The sequence below is a fragment of the Rhamphochromis sp. 'chilingali' genome, assembly GCF_963969265.1.
Source record: "Rhamphochromis sp. 'chilingali' genome assembly, chromosome: 20".
Lineage (NCBI taxonomy): Eukaryota > Metazoa > Chordata > Actinopteri > Cichliformes > Cichlidae > Rhamphochromis > Rhamphochromis sp. 'chilingali'.
Window position 1 is genome coordinate 26,430,772 of NC_137947.1, and position 26,832 is coordinate 26,457,603.

The 26,832-nt window shown below is 41.0% G+C and overlaps 2 protein-coding genes across 6 annotated transcripts in view; one reads left to right on the plus strand and one right to left on the minus strand.

Moving 5' to 3' along the window:
- Window positions 1-26,832, minus strand: part of LOC308388062 (contactin-associated protein-like 4) — a 95,132-nt gene that overhangs the window by 24,039 nt on the left and 44,261 nt on the right. For all 3 annotated transcript variants that reach the window (XM_080868536.1, XM_080868537.1, XM_080868538.1), the window contains exons 7-17: window positions 21,874-22,049; window positions 21,629-21,754; window positions 19,630-19,894; window positions 18,803-18,952; window positions 18,401-18,572; window positions 13,532-13,638; window positions 11,186-11,305; window positions 10,809-11,009; window positions 10,015-10,177; window positions 457-584; window positions 148-318 (exon numbers count right to left, since the gene is read on the minus strand). In XM_080868536.1, the coding sequence (XP_080724662.1) occupies window positions 148-318; window positions 457-584; window positions 10,015-10,177; window positions 10,809-11,009; window positions 11,186-11,305; window positions 13,532-13,638; window positions 18,401-18,572; window positions 18,803-18,952; window positions 19,630-19,894; window positions 21,629-21,754; window positions 21,874-22,049 (1,779 nt within the window). The remainder of the gene's footprint in view (window positions 1-147; window positions 319-456; window positions 585-10,014; window positions 10,178-10,808; window positions 11,010-11,185; window positions 11,306-13,531; window positions 13,639-18,400; window positions 18,573-18,802; window positions 18,953-19,629; window positions 19,895-21,628; window positions 21,755-21,873; window positions 22,050-26,832) is intronic.
- Window positions 657-9,749, plus strand: LOC308388063 (uncharacterized protein). 3 transcript variants are annotated; one of them, XM_080868540.1, is made up of 3 exons: window positions 657-1,073; window positions 1,181-1,354; window positions 7,176-9,749. In XM_080868540.1, the coding sequence occupies exon 3, from the start codon at window positions 7,561-7,563 to the stop codon at window positions 9,241-9,243; it is 1,683 nt and encodes a 560-aa protein (XP_080724666.1). In that variant the 5' UTR covers window positions 657-1,073; window positions 1,181-1,354; window positions 7,176-7,560; the 3' UTR covers window positions 9,244-9,749. The 3 variants fall into 3 exon arrangements, with proteins under 3 accessions (XP_080724666.1, XP_080724665.1, XP_080724667.1); XM_080868539.1 differs by lacking the exon at window positions 657-1,073 and having other exon boundaries at window positions 1,147-1,354; XM_080868541.1 differs by lacking the exon at window positions 657-1,073 and having other exon boundaries at window positions 1,147-1,354; window positions 7,186-9,749.

Genomic DNA, 26,832 nt, shown 5'->3' on the forward strand with positions numbered 1-26,832 from the left:
TCTTTTGAAGGGTTGATGGACACCATCACCTCGGCTGAGTTAAAACCACATGAAACTTTAACTCGGAGGACTCTTCTTCCTGCTCAGTTTGTACTCACATCTAAGTGAAGTCTAGATTAGACATCTCACCAGAGAGGTTTTACTCACAGTTGAGTTCAATTCGAATGAAGTCTTTGATGCCCAGGTTTTCCAGGAAGACACCAGATGATGAAGTGGTTTTAAACAGGAAGGAGATGTCGGCACTCAGCTCTCCATGTAATGTAGGAAAGTGGAGGTATGATGTCTCCTTGTCAAAAAATGCAGCATTCCAAACATTTTCTGCAAAATGCATGAAAGCATTTTAAACATGAAGCAAGGTACAGGAATGAGTTTACAACTCTGACATGACACACCTGCATCATTTTAAAAACATGTACAAAGTGACAAACTGACATTGGCACTCTGATTTCGACTTACTGTCTCCATGACAACGGAGAGGTCCCACCTTGTAGGTGCTTTCGGAGCCAGGTCTCTGGATATCACCCAGCACCAGAGATCTAACCGGGAGTGTCTCCTTATGGGTCAACAGGCCTGAGTCATTAGTCCTAAAAAATAAGGAGCAGAATTTTTTTTATTAAAAACAAACTCCAAACTAGAGGAGGGAAAGACATATCTATCTGTTAAGAGAATTTTTATTTTAGTTAAATCATTAAAGTATAATCAAGTAGAAACAAGTATGCCTTATAATCAAGTGTTTATATATTTTCACACGGTAAAGCTTACTGTTGAAAAGAACACAATGTATTCCTTGCTTAAGTGTGTGAGATGTTTGACAAAGACAGGACATATACATGCATTCTTTACTTCAGTGTCTGCGATGTCAGATAAGCATGAATACTGCTGTGTCGTTGTTTTTCAGTTTGTGTGCAGAAGTTAGATAGCTAAGACAATGCCTGAGCTCTCCCCTCTTCAGTTGAAAGAGGAAGTATTATGTAACCCATTTTGCCTTATAAATAAAGCGAGTAAACGGTGCTCGGTGTGTTAGTCTGCTCAGAGACTCTCACCCGTGCGCACGTCTTTGAAACTCTGAGTCGGTCTGCCAGTGTCTCATTTCTCTCTTACTGTGTTTGAACAAATTGTCAACCCTTGACATTTAATTGGTCCTTCGAGCCGGATAACTGACTGTTATTTTAACGTCTAGTTTTCCACAGACGGTCTCCATCGGATCCTGACGTCGTGACGCCTGCGCTGGAAGAAATCTGATCAGTAAAACGAAAAACCCGGGAACGTGAATTCGATCTCCGGTCAGCGTTCGGCCTTCACGGCTCCAGGACCCGATGAGCACCGGATCTTAAAACGCAGCGCCACAGTAGAGGTGAATATGACACGCATTCCACCAAGCGCTAAAATACGTTGATATTGAGATTTTTCTTTTAAGTAGTGTGTAAACCTAGGTACGCCGACAGATCTCAGTGTCCATGCGGGACTAAGAAGACGACAGGCAAGAGCGAAATTCTAGAAAAATCGCTATTAAAAGTTCCGGTCGCTCTGGGAGTGGCTGCAACGGAACAGGTTTCCGGTCACTCAAGAAGAGTGGCTGAAGGTGAAGGTGTTACACAAATAAATAGGCCTACGGAAAATCTCAATAAAAATCATAGAAACGCGCTTTGTTTGTGAGGAGTGAGTTGTTTTTACGACCCAATACGCGGTCGAACCACTTCTCAAACTGTTTTCCTGTGTACACTCACGTATTGGTAAAGGTGGAAAAAAGGGTTGTGCTTCATCACGTAAAATTGATAACCGCTCTCTCAATTAGTGGGAGAGTAGAAGGCTGTTATCGAAAACCCATTCTCACTTTTTCATGCCAAAGAAGGTGTCACAGTTCTGACGTAATTAGTTCAAAATGGGTAACTCTAAAACTAAAGTAAAATTAACAGCAGATGAAGGATGGTTGGAAAAAAACTGTCCAAATGCAGGAAGAGTCAGTGCAAATAGGTGGAGAAATCCACATAAAATTTATTGCCCAGCCTGGCAAGGCAAATGCAATCAAGAATCAATAACTGCTTTAAAGGCTGCTTTACAAAAAGAATTATTTGAGGAAAAGAGCCAAAAGAAAAAAGCAAAACGCTTAGCAGAATGGCACCTTTTCAAGGCGTGGATGGTAGAAAACGATAAACGCATTGCTAAACGTGCCCAAAAGCAGGAAACTAAAGATAAACAGAAAACTGCAGGAGAAGAAAAACCGTACCCCCCTCCTTATGCTCTTCAGCCTGCACAGCCTGCAGCAACTGCACCTAACCTTACGTCAGCACTTCCTGTAAGCTCTCCTCACAAACCTTTTGTTTCAAATCCCTATATGGAGGCCAGACAACAACTTGATCTTATGACTAAGCATGGTCATTCCAAAAAAACAGAAATTGTAGGTCAGTTTCCAATGGTAGCCTTATCTAACCCCAGGTACGGTCAACCCACTGGTCCCCCAGACGCCCAAGGAGTCATACCAGTAGACGGTGAGCCTTTAATTTATGCATTCCGACCCTGGTCTCATAAAGACAGAGAGAATGTACTAAAAGATGTGCCACCCCTTAAAGAAGGCTTCCGGCCGTGGCGAGATGCAGTGGAATTGATCCGTCAGGGGTGGGGTTTAAATGGTCATGAGATGCATCAAGTTTTTCAAGATTTATTAGGTTTAAGTCTTCCTAGAGCTAGAGGTCAATTTACAGGAAATGATTTAAACGGTGACGTGTTGGGGCCAGACACTCCCCAATTAATACAGGAGCTTAATAACTTGTATGGCAGAATAGAAGTTATTTTAGCCCCAAGGCCAGATTATGGAAAGATAGGAGAGTGCAAACAAAAGGAAGGAGAGACAGCATCAGACTATTTGGATCGCCTACGCCCAGTTTTCAGACAAAACTCAGGGCTAAATTATGATGCCGATCCACTGTCTGCTTTTCAACAACAATTAAAAAATGCCTTCCTAAATGGTCTACTGCCTAAGATAAAAGCACATGTAGACAAACACTGGGTCACTCAAAATACAGGAACCTTGCCTGAAGCCCTACAATATGCTGAGCATGCAGTCAAAATTCAAAAACAAAAAGAAAAAACAGAAGGAGTTTTCATGATTGATCCAGAGACAGGCTTTATAGCCTTCTCAGGACAGCAACACACGGCAGGTTTTAAGCAAAGTAGGGGAAAGCAAAAAGCAGGACAAAGAAGAGATAGAAGAGATATGAGATGTTATAACTGTGGTAAAATCGGGCACTTTGCTCGAAACTGTAGAAATGTAAGCCAAGAACAGGAAGGTGGAGATGACAGGCGCAGACGCCGTGATGAATGACTAGCACAAGAAAAGGGAAGTGAAACAAGTGAAGGGGAAGTTTACAACATTGAACAACTGCTGTTAGGCTCAGAAGCAAAGCCCACCGTTATAGTGCACGTTAACGGGGTCCCAATAAAATTCCTTTGCGACACAGGTGCTTGTAAAACTGTCCTAACAGTAGAAGTCCCAAATTTAACCTCTTCAAAAGATACCTTAATCGTGAAATCAGCCTCAGGACATGTGACAAAACAGCATCTAACCGACCCCCTTTTTATGTCACATAGAGATAGTGGCCGTGCCTGCAAAAATCAGTGCATCTATGATCCATCTTGTCCACTAAATTTGTTAGGAAGAGATGCTTTAACAAAATTAAAAATAGGAGTTTTTCCTGAAGAAAGTGGCATGAAAGCCAGACTCCTACTCTCTGAAAGTCAGAGCCAAACTGAAGATATTTTTGTTTGTGAAGGTTTAGGTGAGCCAAATTATTACTGGGCCTTAGATTTACCAAAACTTGAACCATTAGAGGCCAAAGCTAATATGTACTTACCTGAGCACTCACATAGACAGGACCCAGCAAAATATCACAACACCTTGTGGTATAAATATGTCCCAGGTCCAGACAAAATTTATGATCAACAAGTGCACAGACTAGGACCGCAAAAACTAGTCCTACAACACCTGTATGTGACACAGAGTGGTAATGCAGTATGCTCAGTGTTACAGACAGATGCAGTGCAGCGCTTAAATAAGATATGCAACCCTCATGTATCTGTTGCACGCAACGACCAAACGCCTTGGTCTGAGTTAGGCACAGTGCTGAGAAATGTAGAAATGGACAGATATGACAAAATAGAGTGTGAGGACTGGCAAAAAGGCCGTAGAACTGGGTGCATGAGGCTAACGCTGTGTTGGCCGGTGACAGCCACACCAGCCACACATTTAGCCACAACAGAGCAAGATGAATGACAAGTATTAACAATTGAAGCACATCCAGAACTAGAGAAGCTGCCACAAACATTATGGTCTCAAGGACCCACGGATGTAGGCCTAATAAAAGGAGCAGATCCAGTAGTGGTGAAAACTACAACCTCATATAGGCCTGTAAAACCACAATATCCCTTGAGTGCAGAGGCAAAAGAAGGTATCAGACCAGTCATAGCAGAGATGCAAAAAGCAGGTATTCTCGTGAAAACTAATGAAGCCACGTGTAATACACCAATTTTTCCAGTAAAAAAGGCTAATACAGGAAAATATCGCTTAGTTCATGATCTAAGAGCAATAAATGAGGTAACAGAGCAAATACCTCCAGTGGTTGCAAATCCACACACAATTCTAAATCAAGTAACACCAAAAGAACGGTGGTTCTCTGTAATAGACTTGTCCAATGCCTTCTTCTCCGTACCTCTGCACCCTGACTCACAGAAGTTATTCGGATTCACCTTTGACAATCAAAAGTATACTTATACAAGGTTGCCTCAGGGATTCCAGAATAGCCCAACTCTGTATGCAGAGGCTTTGAGAAAATCAATGTCATCTTGTACGCTCCCTGCCCCAGGGCAGTTCTTGTTGTATGTAGATGATATATTGATCACAGGCCATACAAAAGATGAGTGCAAAGAAAACACATTAACAGTTTTGCAACATCTCGCAGAGCAAGGCCATAAAGTGTCACAGCATAAACTGCAATTGTGGAGCCAGGAAGTAACATACCTTGGCCACAAATTGACAGGACAAGGCAGGCAGCTGTTAGAGAGCAGAAAGATAGCAGTCCAAAATGCCCCAAAACCAGTAACTAAACAACAAATGATGAGTTTTTTAGGACTGTGCAATTTCTGTAGATGCTGGATTCCAGAATACGCATTACTAGCTCAACCACTACAGAACCTCATCTATGGTAAAGATCTAGCATTAAAAGACAAAGTACAATGGACTCCAGAAGCAGAAAAAGCTTTCGTTGATTTGAAAATAGCACTGCAGACATGTACCGTCTTAGCATTACCAGACTATGGAAAACCTTTCGTTCTCCATGTTGATGGTGCAGGAGGGTATATGAAAGCAGTCTTAACTCAAGCTTTTGGAGAAAAACAACGTCCATTAGCTTTCTACTCATGCAAACTTGACTCTGTAGCTGCTGGATTACCTACCTGTGTTCAGGCATGCGCAGCAGCAGCAGAGGCAGTTAAAAAATGTGCAGACATTGTTCTAGGACATAAATTGATCATCAAAGTCCCACATGCAGTGACCTCTATTTTGCTCCAAGCGAACCTCTCTTTCCTCACGCATGCAAGACAACTTTCTTATGTGGGGATTCTACTTACACAATCACACATAAAAATAGAGAAGTGTGGCCAGCTAAACCCAAGTACACTTTTGCCGACTTCTCTGGACGGAGAACAACACTGTTGCATTCAAAAATTAGAGGAAGATACAAAACCTCGCACTGATATATACAGCTCCCCCCAGAGCAGTTTCAGTAATGTTTTTGTGGACGGCTCAGCGTCAAAAGACATTCACGGTAGAAATTGTGTGGGTTATGCGGTCACAACTGTTGATAAAGTGATAGAAGCAAAAGCTCTCAGCTCCTCAAACTCTGCTCAAAGCGCAGAACTAACCGCAGTCATCAGAGCATGTACTTTATATAAGGGTCAAAGTGTTAATGTTTACACAGACAGTCAATATGTCTATTCAGCAGTTCATCATTTCGCTAAAATATGGCATAACAGAGGAATGACAACTTCCTCAGGCAACACAGTTCAACATGCAAACCTTCTAAAAAAGCTATTAGAAGTAATAACGTTGCCAAAAGAATTAGCACTATGCAAATGTGCAGCTCATCAAAAGGATGACACAGAAATTACGAGAGGAAATAACTTTGCTGACAAAGCAGCAAAAGCAGCTGCAGAAAAACAAATTGATGTTTTAACAACAGAAACCATAGATCTAATACCTTTAGAAATACTAGCAGATGCACAGAAAACAGCATCGCTGAGTGAACAAAAATCTTGGGTGAAAGATGGAGCAGAATTAAAAGACAACCTTATGATGTGTAATGGCAAACCAGTGCTTCCAAAATCTTTGCATAGAACTGCTGCTTTAGTGACACATGGGAAAACTCATGTGTCATCAGGAGGGATGATTAATATTCTTAATAAACAATTCTATACAAAAAATTTTGAAAGTTCAGCACAAGAGTTTATCAGAACATGTATGATTTGCCAAAGACACAACGCACAGGGAAATCTACGTCCAAAGCGAGGGCATTTCCCTATACCACCGCATCCATTTCACACTGTCCACATGGATTTCATAGAATTAAATGAATCACAATCCTCCAAATATGCACTTGTGATAATTGATGTATTTTCCAAGTGGCCAGAAATATACCCAGTGAAAAAAGCAGATGCAATATCAGTAGCAAAATGTCTATGTAATCATTTTATTCCAACGTACGGTATTCCATCTCTGATAAGATCAGACAATGGCACACATTTTGTAAATGAAGTAATAAGTAAAGTTTCTGAAGCTTTAGGCTTCAGCATAAAACATCACTGTTCTTATCATCCACAAAGTGCAGGATTAGTCGAGAGAACTAACGGCACAATTAAACAAAGGTTGAGGAAATGTATGGAAGAGACTAAAAAACCTTGGCCTGAATGTCTAAGCTTGGTTAAATTATGGATGAGAATAACTCAAGGAACAGGTGGTCTAACGCCATTTGAAATCGTACATGGCAGACATTTTCCACTCCCCATAATGAGTGAGCCAATTAATAAATCTATTGCAGAAACAACAATGGCAGAATGGATGACAAAACTATTTGAGAATAAAGAAGTGAGATTAAGCAATCAACTGCCGAGTGACTTTTCTTCAGTTTCTTGCAGGTTGAACCCCGGTGATTGGATTCTGATTAAAGTCCTCCAGCGGAAAAACTGGAGTGCTCCAAAGTGGGAAGGTCCCTTCCAGGTGCTACTTACCACACCCACAGCGTGTAAGATAGCCGAACGAGTTTCGTGGATTCATCAATCCCACGTGAAGAAAGTGTTTGCACCACAATAAGACGCCGGTTCCCCTGACTCTTACGTGAACCCCTGCTGGAGGACAGGGCTGAACGGGTTTCCCGCCCTGTGCTTCCTCGGCAGTGCTACTCACGTGGGAGCTCGGGTGTGCCTGGTCGCCCTGAAGATCAGACTGACCTATCCCACCGAAGAGCAGAACCAATAATAACACCAGGGACGCCTGAATAAAATCTCAACAAGATGACTGAGGAAAACAACCTGATAAATCCAGAAGAAGAACCAGCTTCAGAATCAATGCTAGCACCAGTTCCAGCCCCAAAGCTGTTGTGCTTGGGCGCTTGTGACATCAAACGAAAACTACTCATGTGCTACATATTCTGTCTAATGGCTATCCTCCTGATGACGACACTCTTTTGGTTGATGCCCAGTGGAACCCACAAGACAGTACCAATTATTCTCCGACCTAAGAGGTGGACCCACGACAACTCGCACCTGAAGGAGATAGACAAAGAACACAACCACCCGTGGCTGAACAATGCATGGTACCGGTATGTCCATGACAGAGTGCACAGAGAAGACAATGCCGCAAACTGCTATGTCTGCTCACATATGCCCACGACAGCACTCCATGCCACAGTGTATGGAAAACCCCCAACCAAGGCTGAAGCACTCTGCATATATGACAAAGCCATTACCGGGACCTGCTCAACACCAGGAAAACCTGTGATGGTGATAGGTGGATCCATAAAGGACCAAAACAGCAACACATGCCACAACACTACACAATATATAGTCCCACAGAGTGTAAAGTCTTTAATCTACAACATAACAAACTGCACCCACCAGTACCCAAATATAAACTACACCTGCAATGAAGCCTACTGGGTGCATATAAACGTCAGCCATAGAAAACTGAAATCATTCTCAGTTGTTTTGCCACCTGACATACAACACCCAGTGTGCTTTAACTTCACAGGAGCAACCGGACAAACAGGTACGCCCCAGGGTCTGAAGAAATTAGGACAAAACCGAAACTGCTCCATGATCCTGGCGGCACCAGATTGGGATGGCATCGGCTCATCGACAGGTACATACTGGGTACAGGGCGCAGCTTGGGCGTGTGGCCTGAAAGTCTATTTCATGCTGCCACCAAACAGCACCGGACTCTGTGCCCCTGTTCTGGTATCTGACCACACCTTTAAGATGTCAGTGAACAGCAACACCAGAGCTAAACGTAGCACAGGCCTCAAGCCCCATGATCCATATCTTGGTTCTGATGTACCAGATGACTTCAAACTCTGGACCAAGAGCCAGAAGGTAATACACGCTTTGTTTCCATGGATAGGAGTAGGGAAACACGCACTACGGATAGAAACCCTGGACTATCGTTTTGGATTATTTTTAAATGCTTCAACCCGCATTAATCAAGGACAGAATGAAGAAATTGATGCAATTCGCATCACTGTCATGCAGCACCGAGTGGCTTTAGACATCATTCTCGCAGAGAAAGGTGGTCTCTGCGTATTGTTTAACACTACATGTTGTACCTACATACCTGATAACATCCATTCATTAAACATGACAAATGCTTTGAATGTTTTGAAACAACTGAGAGACGCTCAGCAGCAGGACTACGTTACCGATACTCAAGGTTGGTGGGACTGGCTGCTGAGCGGCTCTTGGAAATCTCTACTGATTAAAGGCCTGTTGGCCCTTTTCAGTGTGATGTTACTATTTTGCCTTTTCATTGCTTGTATTATCCCATGTCTGAGAAGCATAATGACAAACATGTTCAAGCGTATGTTAGGAAACCATGTCTTGGCTCAGTCAGTTATGGAGGATCCCTATCGTCAGTATGGTATGCTGAGTGTGGGAGAGAGAGAAGAAAATCTCTATGACAATCTTGACAAGCTTGTTGTTTAATTATTTCACTGAATGACGTGCAAGTTGAAAATGTGACTAACAAGTGACTATGCATTGAGTAAAACATGTGAAATATATTAACATCAGGAGGGAATGTTAAGAGAATTTTTATTTTAGTTAAATCATTAAAGTATAATCAAGTAGAAACAAGTATGCCTTATAATCAAGTGTTTATATATTTTCACACGGTAAAGCTTACTGTTGAAAAGAACACAATGTATTCCTTGCTTAAGTGTGTGAGATGTTTGACAAAGACAGGACATATACATGCATTCTTTACTTCAGTGTCTGCGATGTCAGATAAGCATGAATACTGCTGTGTCGTTGTTTTTCAGTTTGTGTGCAGAAGTTAGATAGCTAAGACAATGCCTGAGCTCTCCCCTCTTCAGTTGAAAGAGGAAGTATTATGTAACCCATTTTGCCTTATAAATAAAGCGAGTAAACGGTGCTCGGTGTGTTAGTCTGCTCAGAGACTCTCACCCGTGCGCACGTCTTTGAAACTCTGAGTCGGTCTGCCAGTGTCTCATTTCTCTCTTACTGTGTTTGAACAAATTGTCAACCCTTGACACTATCTTTAGCATAAAATGTGATTCACTGTAAAGGATAATACATGTTGTTGATTTATGCTCTTGCAGCTGCCACACCTACAAAAATCTGCTGCACTGGCAGCAAATTTGGTGACTTATAAATGCAGTGAGGATATGAGCTATTTTTATAGCGGAACACGTCACACTATAATTGTTTTGATATGAGTATTATGATATACAGTACCATTCATTGCTGTCAGCATCACAGTTGCAGTGATATCTGGAGTCCACACAGTTATTTTGCAGACTGCAGGCACATTGCTGGCTCCCTGGTGGAGCTCCGCCCCAGTGAGTGTGCATTTGTCCCACACCTGGGCCTCCTACCCACCAGCTGAGGGGAGAGCCCTCTGAAACACACAGACATATCACTTATATCAAGTGACCGATCCCCAGATGGTAGCTATGTTTCTATAATGGGACACATTTTTGTAGACTATTGTAATCAATAAAAAAAGAAACACAAAAAGAAAAAGACATGGCTATACTGAATGATTTTATACCACAACCACAACTATATGGTAGTAAATTCAATCAAAAGGTCCATCCAATCATTCGCTTCCACTTATCCTTTTTTAGGGTCAGGCTGGAGCCTATTGCAGCTGTCATAGGGCGAGAGGCAGGGTACACCCTGGCCTGATGGTGGAATTGAACTCAGGACCTTCTTGCGGTGCAGCAACAGTGCTAACCACAGTGACCTGTGCTGCCTTGAGTCAAAAGGTCCTATTTTTTTATTACTGCTGGCTGCCAAAGGTAAAACAGACATTCTGTTGATCATATCTCACATTATAAAAAACAATTAATTATTATTAAAAACAGAAACCTGTTATGATGCAATGTGATACACAATACACACTATGCAAGAGTCTTAACTATTGTCTTGAAGTACCCATGCTTGGTCCAAAATAACTTCAACTGCCTGTTTAAACTGCATCACAACAATACATAAATTTGGCATTAAAGATCATCCAAGGTCTTTACCTGGTGAGGTGAGTAGGCGTGACTTCCTGCAATGATAAGCAATTTCCTGTTCGCAGTGCTCTGATAGGCTTATGATTGCTGCTAGTTGCTCCTCATCAGATGCATATTCAAAATGCACTACATGTGTATTCACTTCTGGTGATGGCTGGACTCTCGTTAGGTCTGTGTTGTTGTGGTGGATCACCATCCATGTGTTGTCCTCTGGTGCAATGAAAGAAGAATAAGGGAAAGCGTGTATTTTTAATTTTCACCTGTATCTGTATTTGTATGTATGCAGGACTGAAAGAGGAAGAATAAGGCAGGATGAAAGCGAGAGGGGAAGAGATTGTGCGCCAGGCATGTTGACGCGTGTGTGTTTTGATGTGTGTATCAGCTACCTGTCATGTTGCAGTATAACAGCTGTGGCTTGATGGGTCCGCTGCTGTCCACATCAATGTAATAATACCCCGAAATGTTGCCTTTGTGTTTGTAAGCCTCGCAGGACTGCTCGTATATTGCTGAGGAGAGAGAGACATCCTCGTCATCATCACTGCAGACATTTAAGTTTGTTTTTCTGTCTATGCAACTGCACAGTGGTTGCTCATTTCGTTTTTCAGCATCTGGTCTTGTTCAACATATTGCAAGTAACTTAAGATTTTTTTTACAATGTAGATGCAGAGGGACCAACTTTTCTCCACTGGATTATCTGTTTAGCTACATTTTAGTGATATTATTGTTACCATTTAATACACTCATCACTTTAATAGGTGCACCTGTGCAACTGCTGCTTAATGAATATGTTAAATTACTTCATCATATGGTTCCAACTCAATGCATGTGAGCATGTAGACATGGTCAAAACAATCTCATAAAGTTAACTATATACTATATAGATCACCAGCCCACTTACTATTTAATTTAATGCACTAGTATTTTTTAATTTATGGAAAACATTATAACTGAGAATAAATGTGACTGACTTTGAACATGACGTGATTGTTGGCGATAGAGGGCTGATCTGAGTATTTCAGAAACTGATGATTTTCCCACACAACCTTCTCTAGGGTTTAGAGAGAATGGTCTGAAAATGAGAAAATATCCAGCGAGTAGTAGTTGGGTGAAAGTGACTTGGTGATTCCAGAGGTCAGAGAAGAAAGGCCAGGCTGCTTTGAGCTGATAGGAAGTTACCAGTAGAGCTAAGGCATTCAGAGGTGCATGTCACATCTTGACGCAGATGGGCTACAGCAGCAGAAGACCACACTGGGTGCCACTGAGGAAGAACAGGAAACTGAGACTACAATTCACAGTTCACCAAGACTGGACAATAGAAGATTGAGAATCATCAGACTAGAGAACATTTTTTCAAGTCCAACCAGGTACAAAAAAGTTGCACCTAATGGTTGCAAGTGTATCTGGCTATATATCTTCAAGGTTTATTGAATAAAGTTTATGCTAATATATCTGATTTAATTTTGCTGGTCTTTTTTTTTTTAACTCTTATATTAGTGCAAAGCAACAAAAAATGAATTATTGCCTAATAATTGTAATTATTATATTAATATGAATTATGATTGTACTGTTTATACTGGTCAAATTAATGAAAAAAAAAATGGAAACCTCAATAAAAGCTGAAGATATATTCTCTAAACCCAAATCTATGTCCACAGGTTGGTGCACCTTGATTAACAAAAATTATTCAGCAGCAGATGAATAGATGTGGATATCATATCTTGTGCTCTTGTGCTTGCTTGAAACCACTTGAAAGCATGGAATAAAGCACACTGTGAATGGGTGAATATAGTGAATGGGTGTAAAGAGCAATTTGAGTGCCCAGTTACAAGAGTGCTACATAAAGCTCTATACAAGCACCAGTCCATTTACCATTTAATTTAATGCACTAGAATCTTGTAATTACCACTTATGGTTTACAGAGGCTGCTGTTGCCACTGCTGAACAAAGACTGCATAGCCATGCTTGTCCTGTAAAATATCCAGTGATTTTCAGTTTTGTTAGATGGTCAAAAATGAGCACTTTACAAAGCCCTGAAAGGAAGAAAAAAATAGCAACGCTTTTGCAAAGGAAATTCATTAATTTGCTAAAAAGAAGCACATGTTACATGCTCGTCTTAGAAACTGCCTCATGGTTTAAACTAAAGTGCTTATAAAGGATGTATTTTCCAATAGAGTTGTGTATCACTTCTTTCATTATTTCTTGTGTGACCTCTAAATCACTCTGTTTTTGTGCTAAGAGTTATTCCATGAGTGCTTACAATCATGACTGCTGGAAAGAAGTTAGATCTCTGCTTGACCTTCTGCCACAAAAATGTCTGAAGGGAAAGTTAAAGCAGCAGGCTGTCTAATTCAGCGGTCCCCAACCTTTTTTGCGCCACGGACCAGTTTATGCCCGACAATATTTAAGGTGTCGTGGATAAATACAACAAAATAAAACTAGTACCGGTACCGAAAAAAAGAAGATTTATTCATAACACACGTGAAAAGACCCAGGAAAACCGAGTTAACGATAAAAAAAATGACAACGCTGAAAACTGATAAAAACCCTGAAAACCATACATTTCACACCTGAGCCTCAACTCTAGCGGCCTGGTACCAAACGACTCATGGACCGGTACCGGTCCGAGGCCCGGAGGTTGGGGACCGCTGGTTAACGGAAACTCCCAAACATGAGTTGAAATACAGATCTGTGACCTTTGAACGACACCACTCAAAAAACCATCATGGCCTTACAGCTGTGACAAGTGGCTCCGCTGTACCCGGTCCCAGAGCAGTTACAGTGGAAGGTGCTCCATGACTGACTGCAGCTGCCTCCATGTTCACAGTGGCTGGGGGAACATCTGAGAGACAGACAGGAAAGAAAGCACACGTCTCCATATCTATGTAACATTGTTGCAGGGGAACTACTTAATGAACTGCTTTATGACACAAATCATTCTGTGTTATTGGTCTTCAGCTTAATGCATCAGTTATTCAGTGAGGCAATTGCTTTAAAATACCCCATCGTCATGAGAGAACAGTGCAAGTAGCTCTCGATGCCCAGTTTGGTGGAGAAAGGGAGAGAATGCATCAGTTCTGGGGTCTTATTAAAACTTGTTTGCTTAGTCTCAAAGACAATAAAGGCAACTGAAGACAAAAGATGGGTACTCCGGCTTCCTCCCACAGTCCAAAGACATGCAGTTTGTGGGGATAGGTTAATTGAAAAATCTAAATTGCCCATAGGTGTGAATGCGGTAGTGAATGTGAGTGTGAATGGTTGTCTGTTCCTGTGTGTTAGCCCTGCGACAGACAGGCGACCTGTATAGGGTGTACCCCACCTCTCACCCTATAACAGCTGGAATAAGCTCCAGCACCCCCCGCGACCCTGAAAAGGATAAGCAGAAGCGAATGGATGGCTGGATGAAGGATTTCATAAATCTATTTATAATAAACTTCACTAGCTGGGCCCACGTCCTCATTTTAGGTTTGACAGTGCTTCAGTAGGTAAAGGTGAATGGCTTGGACATGAATTGAGCTGCGGTTTGGGGAAGGCCTCAAAGGGGACTGGTGATGGCTCCCGGGCCTGGCAGATCCCCATGTACTAAATAGAAGTGAAGAAGTTAAAGAATTGAAAAGGAGAGGGAAGGTGGGGCCAGTAAACAAGAATGAACAGCTTGGTGAACTGGGGGAACATACATAGGTGAGAACCGAAAGGTTAGGAGGGGTGGACCCACTCCTGAAATTTATCTCCAGTAATGTGTACATTACACAAAGTCTAATGGGCTTGAATTAAGAATGTTAATATCTGTTCATAAGATGGACTACAAAATGAGTATCTTACCGCTACTCTGTTATTTTAAACTTTTTACCACAACATAAAAATAATGCCATTACAAAAGTTGGAACTTTAAAGATAACATATAGGCTTTCTGCTGGAAAGTAGTCCAACTCAATTACCCCTCCTTGGTTTGGAGTTTTGTGACCAAAGTTAAATTCACTTTGGTCACTTACCACAGCTGAGTCAAAGTGAAAATTAATTCATCATCATTTCCAAGGCATTAGTAAAGACAACTGAACTATAGTGAACTTTAAACACACTTTGATCAATTAGCACATAAACTTGATTTAGAGAGCTCATATAGTTCTACGCTCTTCATGCAGGGGAACATCTGGACAAGAAGCAGATTTTATTACAGCAGCTGCACCAGCTGTGAGTTTGACAGCCTGTTGTTAAAAATTCAAAACATACCAGCAGGTCATGCAAATGGAAAGCAAATTTATTATTAATATTTACATGATGTGTGCCACTTTGCCTATTAAGTTGATATTTTTAATAAATGGTTGGATGGCGCCTCATTTTGACATCTGGGATGGAATGATCTCCTCTCCTCGCATAAAAAGATGGTCAATAAAGGCAGTGGAAAAAAACAAAACTATACACACATAGAAACACAAACCCAACTTATATAAAAATCTAAAACAACAAATATATTACAAACCCCAGTGACAGGTGGAGGGGTTGAAACATTAGACAGCAAAGCAGACTGGTGCCAGTTGTACAGAAATAGACCACTAAATTAGAAGGTTGGGTTTGCTATTTGTATGTGCAGGTGTGTGTATGACACACATAACACGCCTATGCCAATATCTCAGCTTCTGCGACAATTTTCTTTACATAAATATTACCTTTTTAAAAATACCCACACTGGACGCAAATCATTATTCATTAAGAGTCTATGAAAGCCCACTGCTGGCTAAACCTTGTTCTTAACCACTGTTATGTTTCCTTAAAAAGTCCAGGGGGGTATTTAAACTAAAAAAAGTTCCATCAAAATAGAGAAGTGTCACGGGCTGCCGGGGAAAGCCGTGTGAATTTAACAAAGGACCCAAGATGCGGATATACAGTGAAGTGAGAGGGCTTTATTGACACAGAACCCGAGTGATAACAAACAAAAGGAGAGTGTGGCGAAAAACCAAACTTAGACATAAACTACACTGGGAAAACCAAAACCTAAACAACAAACCTGAACACGAGAGAAAGCGACTTGCAGGGAGAATTCACAGGATGACGGAGGGAGATTCACAGACAAGAAAACACCAAATAACACAGACGAACCAGCAACAGGCAGGAGAACACACAGGGCTTAAATACACACAGGAGGGAAGCACACCTGGGTGAAATCACAACTGACGAGGCAGGGGAAACGTAAAGTGAACACACTCACATAAGACAAGGACCTTCAGAATAAAACAGGAAACTAACAGACACAGAACCAGACAAGACACTGAACATAACAGACAAGACATAACAGAATAAACACGAACACAGAATATTATAAAGAAACACAGAGCACTGAGTCGTCGGACTCAGGACCATGACAAGAAGACAATAAAACTGTAAGTTTGTTGCCAAACAAAACAGTAAGTCAATAAGACAAAATGACTCAAGCACCACTTCATCCCACTGAGTGGGATGAAGCGGTGCCAAACACAGCTCACAAGCAAAAGCTACAAAGGCTCTCAGGGCTGGAGCGCCCCCCCGGTCTTTAATACTGTGGCCTAATTGCTGAGTAAAATCAGCTGCACAGGAGGGTGGCACTTAAGGCCAGAGGGCAAGTGAGACACCCTCATACAGGATAAATCACTACAGGCCCTGCTTGTGCTGTATGGACCTCACATATTAAATACTGCAAAACCAGATTAATCATCCACAAGAAGTGATGTTTAAATTCAGCACAGCCATTACAAAACCTCCTATTTATGGATGCAAACAGAACCATCAGTATGCTGAGCAAATACCACCTCAAGTTGCTAAAATATTTCATGCCTTTTAATGTGAGTGTGTGTTAAATAAAGTAATTGCACCTAATGCATTGTGATTTTACTTGGATGAGGCATTGGCAGCTTCAAGCATGAGAGTCAAGCCTGACCTAAGTGGAAAATATAGAATTATAAGATTGAAAGGAAACTTGCAGATTTACAGTACACAGTTGTATATGTGAGAATAATACATCACTGGACAAAAGTACCTGAATTTTCACAGCAATTCGTGTCAAAATTACACACCATAGAACAAGTCTGAGAAAACTGTGCTGCTGTTAACTTTTTCCTCCTCAGTCTTCCTGTGTAAAACACGGAAAGCAGCAAAGCGGATGACTGGAGGAAAAGAAGCGGAACATCAGAAACAGCGAGAGGAAAAAAAGAACATGGAGAGAAAGGAAAGGGGAAATAAAGTTTGGGGTGTGTTGAAGGAGAGGAATGAGCAACAAAGGGAACGAAGGTTGGATGAACAGAGCAGTGAATGAGTACGTAAATATATTTGGAAGGGGAAATGAGGTCAGCAAATTGTGACTGCGGAGAGTGAAAAAGAAGGGGAGGGAGAGCAGCATCTATTTTTAATCTTTTAGTCAGGGGGAAATTTGCTGTTAGAAAAAGACTTACTCAGCAGCTCTGTCAGATGGTAAAGTTTGTTTTTTTAACACCCAATTTCTTTGCTTCTTTTCTACTTAAAGTAAGTTGACATGAAGCCAGGTGCAGCACTCCGTATTTCCTCCACCACTTTAAATATTTGCATTTATCATTCTTTTTTTTATACATTTTTCAATCAAGCCTGAGAGTCCACTGATACATTTGGTATACATATGATCAATCAAGCACCACTTATTTCAACAAAGTGTGCTGTGGGTTGGAGGTGAGGGGTTGGAGAAATGTAAATCAATTTTTCAAGTTGACATTTTATTGAAACAAAAGCTGCTCTGTGGGTAATATGTGTGCCATTCACCAGTGGGCTCTAATGATTTGGAAAAAGGTCTAATGTCATGTTCTGAGAGCAATGTGTTATTGCTCACACACAGCACAACATTAAACTCACACAGAGGAGCTTAACTTGACATTTTCTGCAGTATGGAAAGAGAAAATAGACATGTTAGTGGCTGCAGTTGCTCAACTATTTTATGATATGGAAATCCCAGAAATATCGATTCTGTCAGACGGTAAAAAAGGATTTTTCAGCTACAGCATTTTAGTCCCCAGCATGTATGCATACATGGTGCTGGTGTCCTTATAAAATGTTATACTGTCAATACAAAGCACAGCACCAGATGCAGAGCACAGCCACACAGATAACCACTGGAAGAGCAGGAATGAAGAGGCAGCAATTAGGAAACTTGAAGAAAAGTTTAATCAGCACGCTGCTGAACACTAATTGCTTCGGAGTGTGTGTGTGTGAACGCCTCCAGGTTTATTTTCCTCATACCAGTTGAAACAGAGACAAGCTACATGAAAAATTATGACGTTTTCTTAACCAGAACACATTTCGGGAAACATTGACGCCATATTGCGTTTGTATCATATTCACTGTTGCCTAATAATCCACATGCGACCCCATTTCACAAAAAGGCTTCAGAGGGAGATTAAGGAGGTTTACAAAGCAAGCGTGACAACAAAATCAAACATTTTAATGCCAGTGAATCCTCTTTTCTGACAATCCTCGTTAATACAACAAATGCATTACATAGAATAATGCGTTTCTTTTCCTGGACAAATGGAGAGACAGACATAAGCAATACCCAATACATGGCATTTACATAAATCAGTGTCGCAAACGGCCCCTTTAGGTCTTACCTGTCAATAATGCCGCACATATCGATTTGCAGGTGACTGTAGTTTCCGATCAGCCTCTGCTGCACCTTGATCAGGTCCACTGGCCGGTTGTCCACAGTCAGTAGATGCATGCAGCCCTGGAAAGCTTTGAAGGGGTTCAAGCACTCCTGGCTATTTTCTTCAGCAGGACAACCTGGACAGAAGAGAAAACATCAATCAGTAAATGAAACACAAGAGAAATCAAGCCATCATTCTACCATACCACTGTATTATTGTAGGGTCTCTAACTTGCAATATAAAGAAGTTGTTGTGATTTGGCGCTATATAAATAAAACTAAACTGAATGCGCTGCGATGCAAGATTAGATTATATAGACAAAGATGAATAATGATGCATGTGTTTTATCGTTCATTTCTCGCTTACCACCAAAGAATATATGACCTCCTGTGGTAATTAAAAATGAGGGGCTCGCGTGAGCACTGGCTCCTTCATCACCATCCACTGTGATGGTCAGACGTCCTCCTCCTGATATCAAGTCCACAGAGTGCCACTGACCATCATTCAGAGCTGAACCTGAAGAGCCACACATATATGTCTAAGTGTTTTTATGTTGATATCATGTTTCAATTATAATTTGTTGAAAATGGAAAAAATAGAAGATGGTTCTTGCTCAGGAATGTCTAAGTGTGTGATATTACAACTACTTTAACATAAGAACTCCCAACAATGCTTGAAGAATAATTTGCACTTTCTCAAATGCCACACAGCCTATAACAGGACATAGTTTCATTCAGTTCTATTATCACTCCTGGAAGTAGTTTCTATTAGGAAATGGTGACACTTGGAAAAATCATGCAAGCATACAAAAAGAAGAATACCTAAAAAATACCTGTGTAATTCTCACATTTGAACACTCAGCCATCAAACAGACTTCATACTACAGACTTATTATGGTTCACTTTGGACATCTGATATTTGGGAGTCAGTTTTAACCACAAAAATGTCTTTCTGGAGTTGGTCAGGATTTTGTATCTTGATAAGTAAATTTGGATGTTTAGATGATATCAGCTTGCTGCCTTCCAGTGTTTTGGGCTCAAAACAGAAATTTTTTATCACGATTTTTGATACTGAATTTCTAACATTAAGCTCCTTTTTTACATCACGGCTTTAAATTAGTCCAGTTAGTAAGTGCAGGCAGGATGGAGGCACCCGAGAAAGAGTTTAACATGATTTTGAGTTGTCAGACTGACCTGCGTTGAGCTCCAGGGGTGCCCTGCCAGACTTGTGGATCTGTAAATGTGCTCTGGCTTTGCTCAGGTAAAGCCAGACTCTGCCTTCTCGATTTGGGAGTTCAAAGGTCAGGAGCAGCCCGGCCTTGTTCCATGTCCGAAACTGAAGCCCCACTGAGATACCCAGTGAAGATTGATCTATCCTTGGCAACCGAAGGAAACTCTGGGGGCCGGTGAACGTCATGGCAACAAAAACGGGTTCAGAACATGAAAAGGTCACATTGCCCTGAGACAGATGGAAAAGAGAAGAGGAGACAGGAAAATATATGAATAGAGAGGAATGAGTATAGAAAACAATCATGTCTGAATATAAATTAGTTCCAAGGCTGTCTGGTGCTACCCAAATACACAAAGATGTCATCAGCAATTCTCCTTTAAAAAGCATAGGAGCATTACCATGATGATTATAGTCAGGCTTAATATAAGCACAGATCTTAGTGAAGACCAATGTCAGCCAAAAGATTTCTAAGGTCACACCAGGGAGCAGAAGTTTGGAGAGGCAAAAACAGATAGCGAGAGAGTGAGAAGCAGGCTTCGAGAAGTGGTAATTGCAGTAAATCCACCGCTGGGGCAGCAACAGTGATACGTTCCATTCCGTGTCCTCTAGTGGGAATACTGGGTTTCTATTTTCAGTTCAGCACAGAGCACACTGACACTTGATCAAATCTAAAAGCTCTTTGTGGGGTAGTCAAAGCAATATAGAGTAATGCAGACTGAAGAGGTGAAAGCTAAAGATGGTCAGTTTTCTTGTACATATTGCTGTAGCTTGATGAGATCTAAAAGCCACGCATACATTTTTATGTGCACAAACACACACACACACACACACACAAGCAAACAAGATTAATTGGTGAATTTAAATTGACTGCAGATGTGGACGCAAGGTAAATAAAACAAGTAAAGTGCTGCATAAATATATGTGATGAGGCACTTTGTGACCTGCAGGCATAAGTACTTTGAGTGGTCCACTAAAGACTTGAACGACACTATATAAATGCCAGTATGTTCTCTTATGTGTTGCATTTGTAGTTTTCCACCATTTTTACTAAAATATTTGTTTTTTACCCGACTTCATCATTTCAACATCCATTAAAATTGTCTCTACAAAGTGTGTTTGTAGTCAGTTTCAGCATCCATGCTCATTATAAACAAATATTCCACATTATGAATAGTTAGAGATTTGTGTAGATAGCAGAAGGGCCTCCAGAATTAATGAGAAAAAAGAAGAAAGTCAAACTTTCCTCTAAAAAACAGGACAAGAAAAATGAGATACAATATGTGCCCATGCTGTCAATATGTGTAAAGCATAGACATAAATGTAAGATCACTCTGCTAGTAATGAGTCTAGGAGGTGGATGCCATCCAGCCAAACAGGACTGGCAAGTTGGAAGATGATACTCCCCTCACAGAAGGAGAGAGACTCAAAAGCTATCAGTGTATCAACATCTGGAAGTTTTAATCTCACGGTGTGAGATTCAAAAGCAGCTGGCCAGGTGAGGTCATCATAAAATCATCACCAAGCATCACCAGAGAAGCTCTAACATGCAATGAAGGAAAGAGAAAGAAAGGACAGTCAAGAAACACCTGGACAGAGACCTCCAGGCAGACATCAAGAGGACAGAACTTACCTGGAGTTTAGATTGACTAGATGTTGGTCTGAGGTGCCATTTTTATCATAATAGAGGCCTGACAGAAAATATTTAATATGCAGAGAGATACATTGAACTATACTGAACTTTTTAAAACTAAATTAATTCCTAATCACATTTTTACATGCATTTAAATACATGAATATTGTGACATTATTTTTACATCGGCCCCTTTAAGAATTATTTATCTGTTTATTGTTTAAATCAAGTACTTTTACTTATAACTAGGTAGTTCTACTTTGACTCCTGTCTACACATTGTGAAAGATACACAAAATAGCTTTTTCAGCAGCACACTATGCGCAAGTTTACCTTCACTGTAACCCGCTGGTCTTTTTGTTTAGCGAGGTCTACCAGGTTCAGGCCATTGTAAACTGGGTTTTCCAGACAGCCATAGAATGACGTATAGCTGAAGCCCTGCTGTGCTCCCAGTATCATCTGTACAGGAGACAGAGTACACAAACAAGCAGATACAATAAAATGTCTGCAGCTGCGAGGTGGGTGTCTTTCTGCCATCTGTCTTTTCATGAGTTGTCATCCTATCCTCAAATACAGACCTGATCATGGTCCCAATGTGCAAATGTTGGTGAGATGTGCACCCACTCTGTGCTTTTGTCCACTGTGAGCTTGAGGTGATTGCTGTGATGCTCCACTGCAACGTGATGCCAGTGCTGGTCGTCTAGCAGGCTGCCCAGAGTCACAAGATACCGGCTGTCAGGAGACAAACTTTTTCCTGGCGCGTGGGAGGAAGACGAAGAATGACATGATCATGTAGTAACAGTGGTTAAAAGAGAGAACAGTTGAATCTTAAAACCTTTTTCTTTACCAATGGCGATAAGTATTACATCACTGACTTTTCTTTCTGCAGGCTGTCAGGATCTTTTCCATGTAGAAACTGTTTATTTTAATTCTGTTTTCCTCCAAATGATTTCTGCAGTGAAAGAATTTGACTCTGACATATTTATTTCTAACTGCACAGCAGGAGCTATCGCTTCTCCTCCTCCTCCTCTCTGGAAATGAAGTTTCAAATTTCTCATCAACTTGAACTCCCCGCTGTTTTCTAGGTCTCTGAAGTGGTGCCACGGTGTCACAGTTTTCTGCCGGGGTTTATATCTTGGAAACAAAACTAAGGCTAGGTCTACATTTCAGAAAGAACCAGAAAACGCAGATGGCGAAACATTCAGTAATTAACACTAAATGGGGTAGAGAAAAAGAGAAAGAGAGGTAGATGGGTATAAAAAAAAAATGACCAGTGAAATGCTTCTGATTCTTTCTACTCCCTAAAGTGTCAGCAGAGTGAAGCACTTTCACTGAGTGATGGGGGAGCTAAATGCACTCTGTCATTAAATATGAATTAGATATTGTTTGAAAGGAGACTACTTTGTCTGTGTGGGGAAAGAAAGAATGAGTGAATGAGAAAGGGAGACAGACTGGGGCCAAGTTCACTGTGTTCTGTCATCAATCATAATTGATCTGTCAAACAGATAGTTGGCACAAAAGAGGGAGAGACCTGAGAAAGAGATGGGAGTAGTCATCACTGATCAGCAGACTGATGTCTGCACCGCACAAGGATGAAGAGAAACAGGGAAACTGAGCAAAGGTGTAGTCTACTGACAACTGTTTTTTTTTCTTTTTACTATACTAATAACTTCTATGTTTTGGGTAAAATATTCACTCACAAGCCACTTTACACCTGGTTCAGCTGCTCATTACACCAAATCACATGGCAGTAACTCTATGAATGTAATCATGTAGACATAGTTAAAACAACCTGGTCAAGCTCACAATGAGCATCACAGTGGAGAAGATGATTTAGGTGAGTTTGAATGTGGTATTGTCACACTATCCCAGGCAGGCTGGTTTGAGTATTTCAGAAACTGCTGAACTACTGGGATTTGTCTGCAGAACCATCTCTAGGGTTTACAAAGAATCAACAACAAATGCCTTGTTGATGCCAGAGGTCACGGGAGAATGGATAAACCGCTTCGAGCTCATAGGAAGGCAACTCAAATAACCAAAACAGGACAACATCAGAGGGACAACATTCCTCTTCACCCTCTACACTGCAGACTTCTCCATCAACTCCCCACGCTGCCACCTACAGACGTTCTCTGACAACTCTGCCATAGTCTGCTTCATCACAGGTGAGGATGACTCAGAGTACAGACAGTGGACTCTGGACTTTGTGGACTGGTGCCAGCAGAACCACCTGCTGATCAATGCTGGGAAAACCAAGGAGCTGGTGGTGGATTTCCGGAGACGCAGACCCACCATACTGACACCGGTGAACATCCAGGGAGTGGACATTGAGATAGTGGACTCGTATAGGTACCTGGGTGTTCAGCTGAATAATAAGCTAGACTGGAGCCACAACACTGATGCTCTTTACCGGAAGGGTCAGAGCAGACTCTACCTGCTGAGGAGGCTGAGGTCATTTGGAGTCCAGGGAGCACTTTTAAAGACCTTCTATGACTCTGTGGTGGCATTTGTCATTTTTACAGCGTTGTATGTTGGAGCAGCAGTTTATCGGCAGCTGAGAGGAAGAGGTTGGATAAACTCATTGGGAAGGCCAGCTCTGTTCTGGGATGCACCCTGGACCCACTGGCCAAAATAACATCTTTGATGGACAGAGTCTCCCACCCCATGCATGTAAATGTTGCTGAACTGCAGAGCTCCTTCAGTGACAGACTGCTGCATCCTCGATGCATGAAGGAGCGTTTCCGCAGGTCCTTCCTCCCTGCAGCTGTCAGACTGTACAATCAAAACTGCTCCCAAAAAACATAGATGTTTACATCAGCGCTGTAACTTGGCACTATTTTATCAACCGATTCACACTATAACCAGGGTTTGCCTCTTATCTGTATTTAATCTGTTTTTGATAACCATTGTCCTTGATGTAAATATGTAAAAATTGTGTATGTTTCTGTTCTGTGTCTTGTGTACTACTTGTTTGTATATGTGTCTTTCTTGCTGCTGTTACATCCAAATTTCCCCTTGTGGGACAATTAAAGGATTATTCTAAAAGCAGGGAATGCAGAAGAGCATCTCTGAACACACAACACATAAATCCTTGAAGCAGATTGGCTTAAGCAGAAAAAGACCACACTGGATGCCACTCCAGTCAGTTTAGAACATAAAACTGAGGCTACACTCCACGCGTGCTCACCAAAACCTGACAACAGATGACTGGAAATATTAATAAAAAAACCACCATCTCTCGTGCCAGCTGAGTCCACATTATTCTTCTCTCATGCACACACATACCAGTGATGCAATACACCTTCATACCAATGGTTTCACAATATTCCAGTGTTAAACAGCTGGCAACAGGTGCCAAAGAGACAAATACATTTATTATAATTATTACATCATTATGGCACCGAAAGCAAGAGAGAGGTTTGGGGAAAAAAAAGAACATGGAGGTAAACAATTCAATACAAGTTCAAATTGTGCAAGAAGTCAACTTTAAAAATGTTTTATGAGGAAGGAAATGCATTCAGCACATTTGTTGAATGTATACATAATTTTTATTTACCAGAAAAGTTCACATGACATCTTTAAATTATTCGAAACAGGCCACGAAGATAAGCAAAACAATGTGAAACTCTTGAATTTTTTATCCCACCGTAAAAGCTTTTTCCTGTCCAGAAAATCCTTCTCTGGAATATTTGTTGTATAAGTATCTGATGGACTTTTGGAAATTTCCCAGTATGACATCATCTTAATTTAGAGTATGCCCTCAGAATAAAAAAGATTTTTTTTACTGTGAAAAGTTCCTCAAAGCTGTTTTAATTTTCACATAGGTCCTTGTTTTAAATCATTTCAGACAGCTACCCAGGGCAATACCTCCTCATAATCTGCTGTCTACTTCTGCATTTCAGCACTTCGCTGCAGCTCTAAATCTAATTTTGTTAGAAGGCACTGATAGATGACAGACTGATATAATTGTTTCAGTGTTTTCATTTTATTCTATTTAGAGTAAATGATTGAGACGGTGTGCACAATCAGTCAACACAAGCATAATGAACAACCTCTAAATGTGCTCACAACACAAGCTGCTGCTCCAGGAGCAAAAGTTTCTCAAGCAAGCAAAAAAAAAAGTAAGCAAAAAAGAAGGAATTACAGTTTAAAACAAAACGGAAGCAAGAAACATAGCAAATCAAGTCGATATGAAGAATTTACAGTACAACTACTCTACTGCTGGATTGTTTCTGAGATGCATCAAAAAGTAAAGCAAGTGGACATGTACCCGAGTTGTTACATTGTTAAAGAATTGGCTCCTTTGGAGCATAAGCAATATGGAATATCCAGAAGATCATATTCAGTAGTTTTTAAACATAGCAAGCAAATCCAAAAACATTTGGGCCTGCTCCAAACTCAAGACCATCCAAGTCTCACAGGGCTTACAGCTAATCAGTTTACAGTTGTGAGTCAAACATAGCCTCTGTGTCACTGAAATGATTCAGCTGTGGGCTGTAAAATTAAACACAGTCGGCTCCTTCTGACATGAGCATGTTGCTTCTTGGATGAAAGCTAAGCAGCTTATTTGCAACCCCGTAAGACTGAGTAAACCTGCAACGCCTTCGCATCAGTCAATACAGGCAGAGCAGAATAACAAGGTAAGTCAATATTGTAAGACGGTATTGAACATGACATGCAGCCCACCATTCACTGTGACAGCTGAGCTGGCAGAATGAGTCATCACCTGCATCCAACAGCAGGGTCGAGAAGAACAGCCACTAAAGGACAAGAAATATTTAAATATTTTACACCTGTAATAATTCATCATGTGCTATAAAAAGCTCTGAGTGCTCATAATAATGCAGGCGATTCCCAGCTGCCTGTTGGGAGTAAAATACGACCAGTCACTTTTGACATGTTCGGCATTCTGATGTGCCGCCTAAGACTCCTCAGTTTGTCATTTTGATTTGTCATGTGTGCCTACATGGACAGTAAATGAACTGTACTCTGTTTGTGCAAATGAGCGTGAGTAAAAGAGACACACTTTATCAACAACTCTAAATGCATACTGTTGTGTACAGTTACTGGCCTTGGGACATGACCCCTCTGTTTAGTGGAACCTCACTATTTTGGGGAAGCCTGAAGGAGTCCCTTTTGGAGTTTTTTCCCCCTCTCCTGTGGTGCCTGAAAAAAGGGCCTTAAGTAGAGCTTTCCTTGTTATTACTGCAAATATCTACAGTGTGTTTGTAGGAGCTATAGCGAAAACTCTGGGGATGTTGTCTGCTCATCTGTCATTTTCTTGATATTACATATTTCTGCAAAAAAGGCATTTATATTTTATACCTGTCTCCTAAGGGATTATTTTTACATGTAGAAAACTTCCAATATTTCCATGATATATATGTATATATTTATATCTTATACCTGGTAGGCAGCTTCTTTATTTTACAAGAGAAAAGTGCTACATTTTTTAAGCAGCACTGTCTTCATTCTTCACCTAACAAAAACACTTGACCAGAGGGCACAAGATCAGTGAACAATGACTGCTGGCAGAT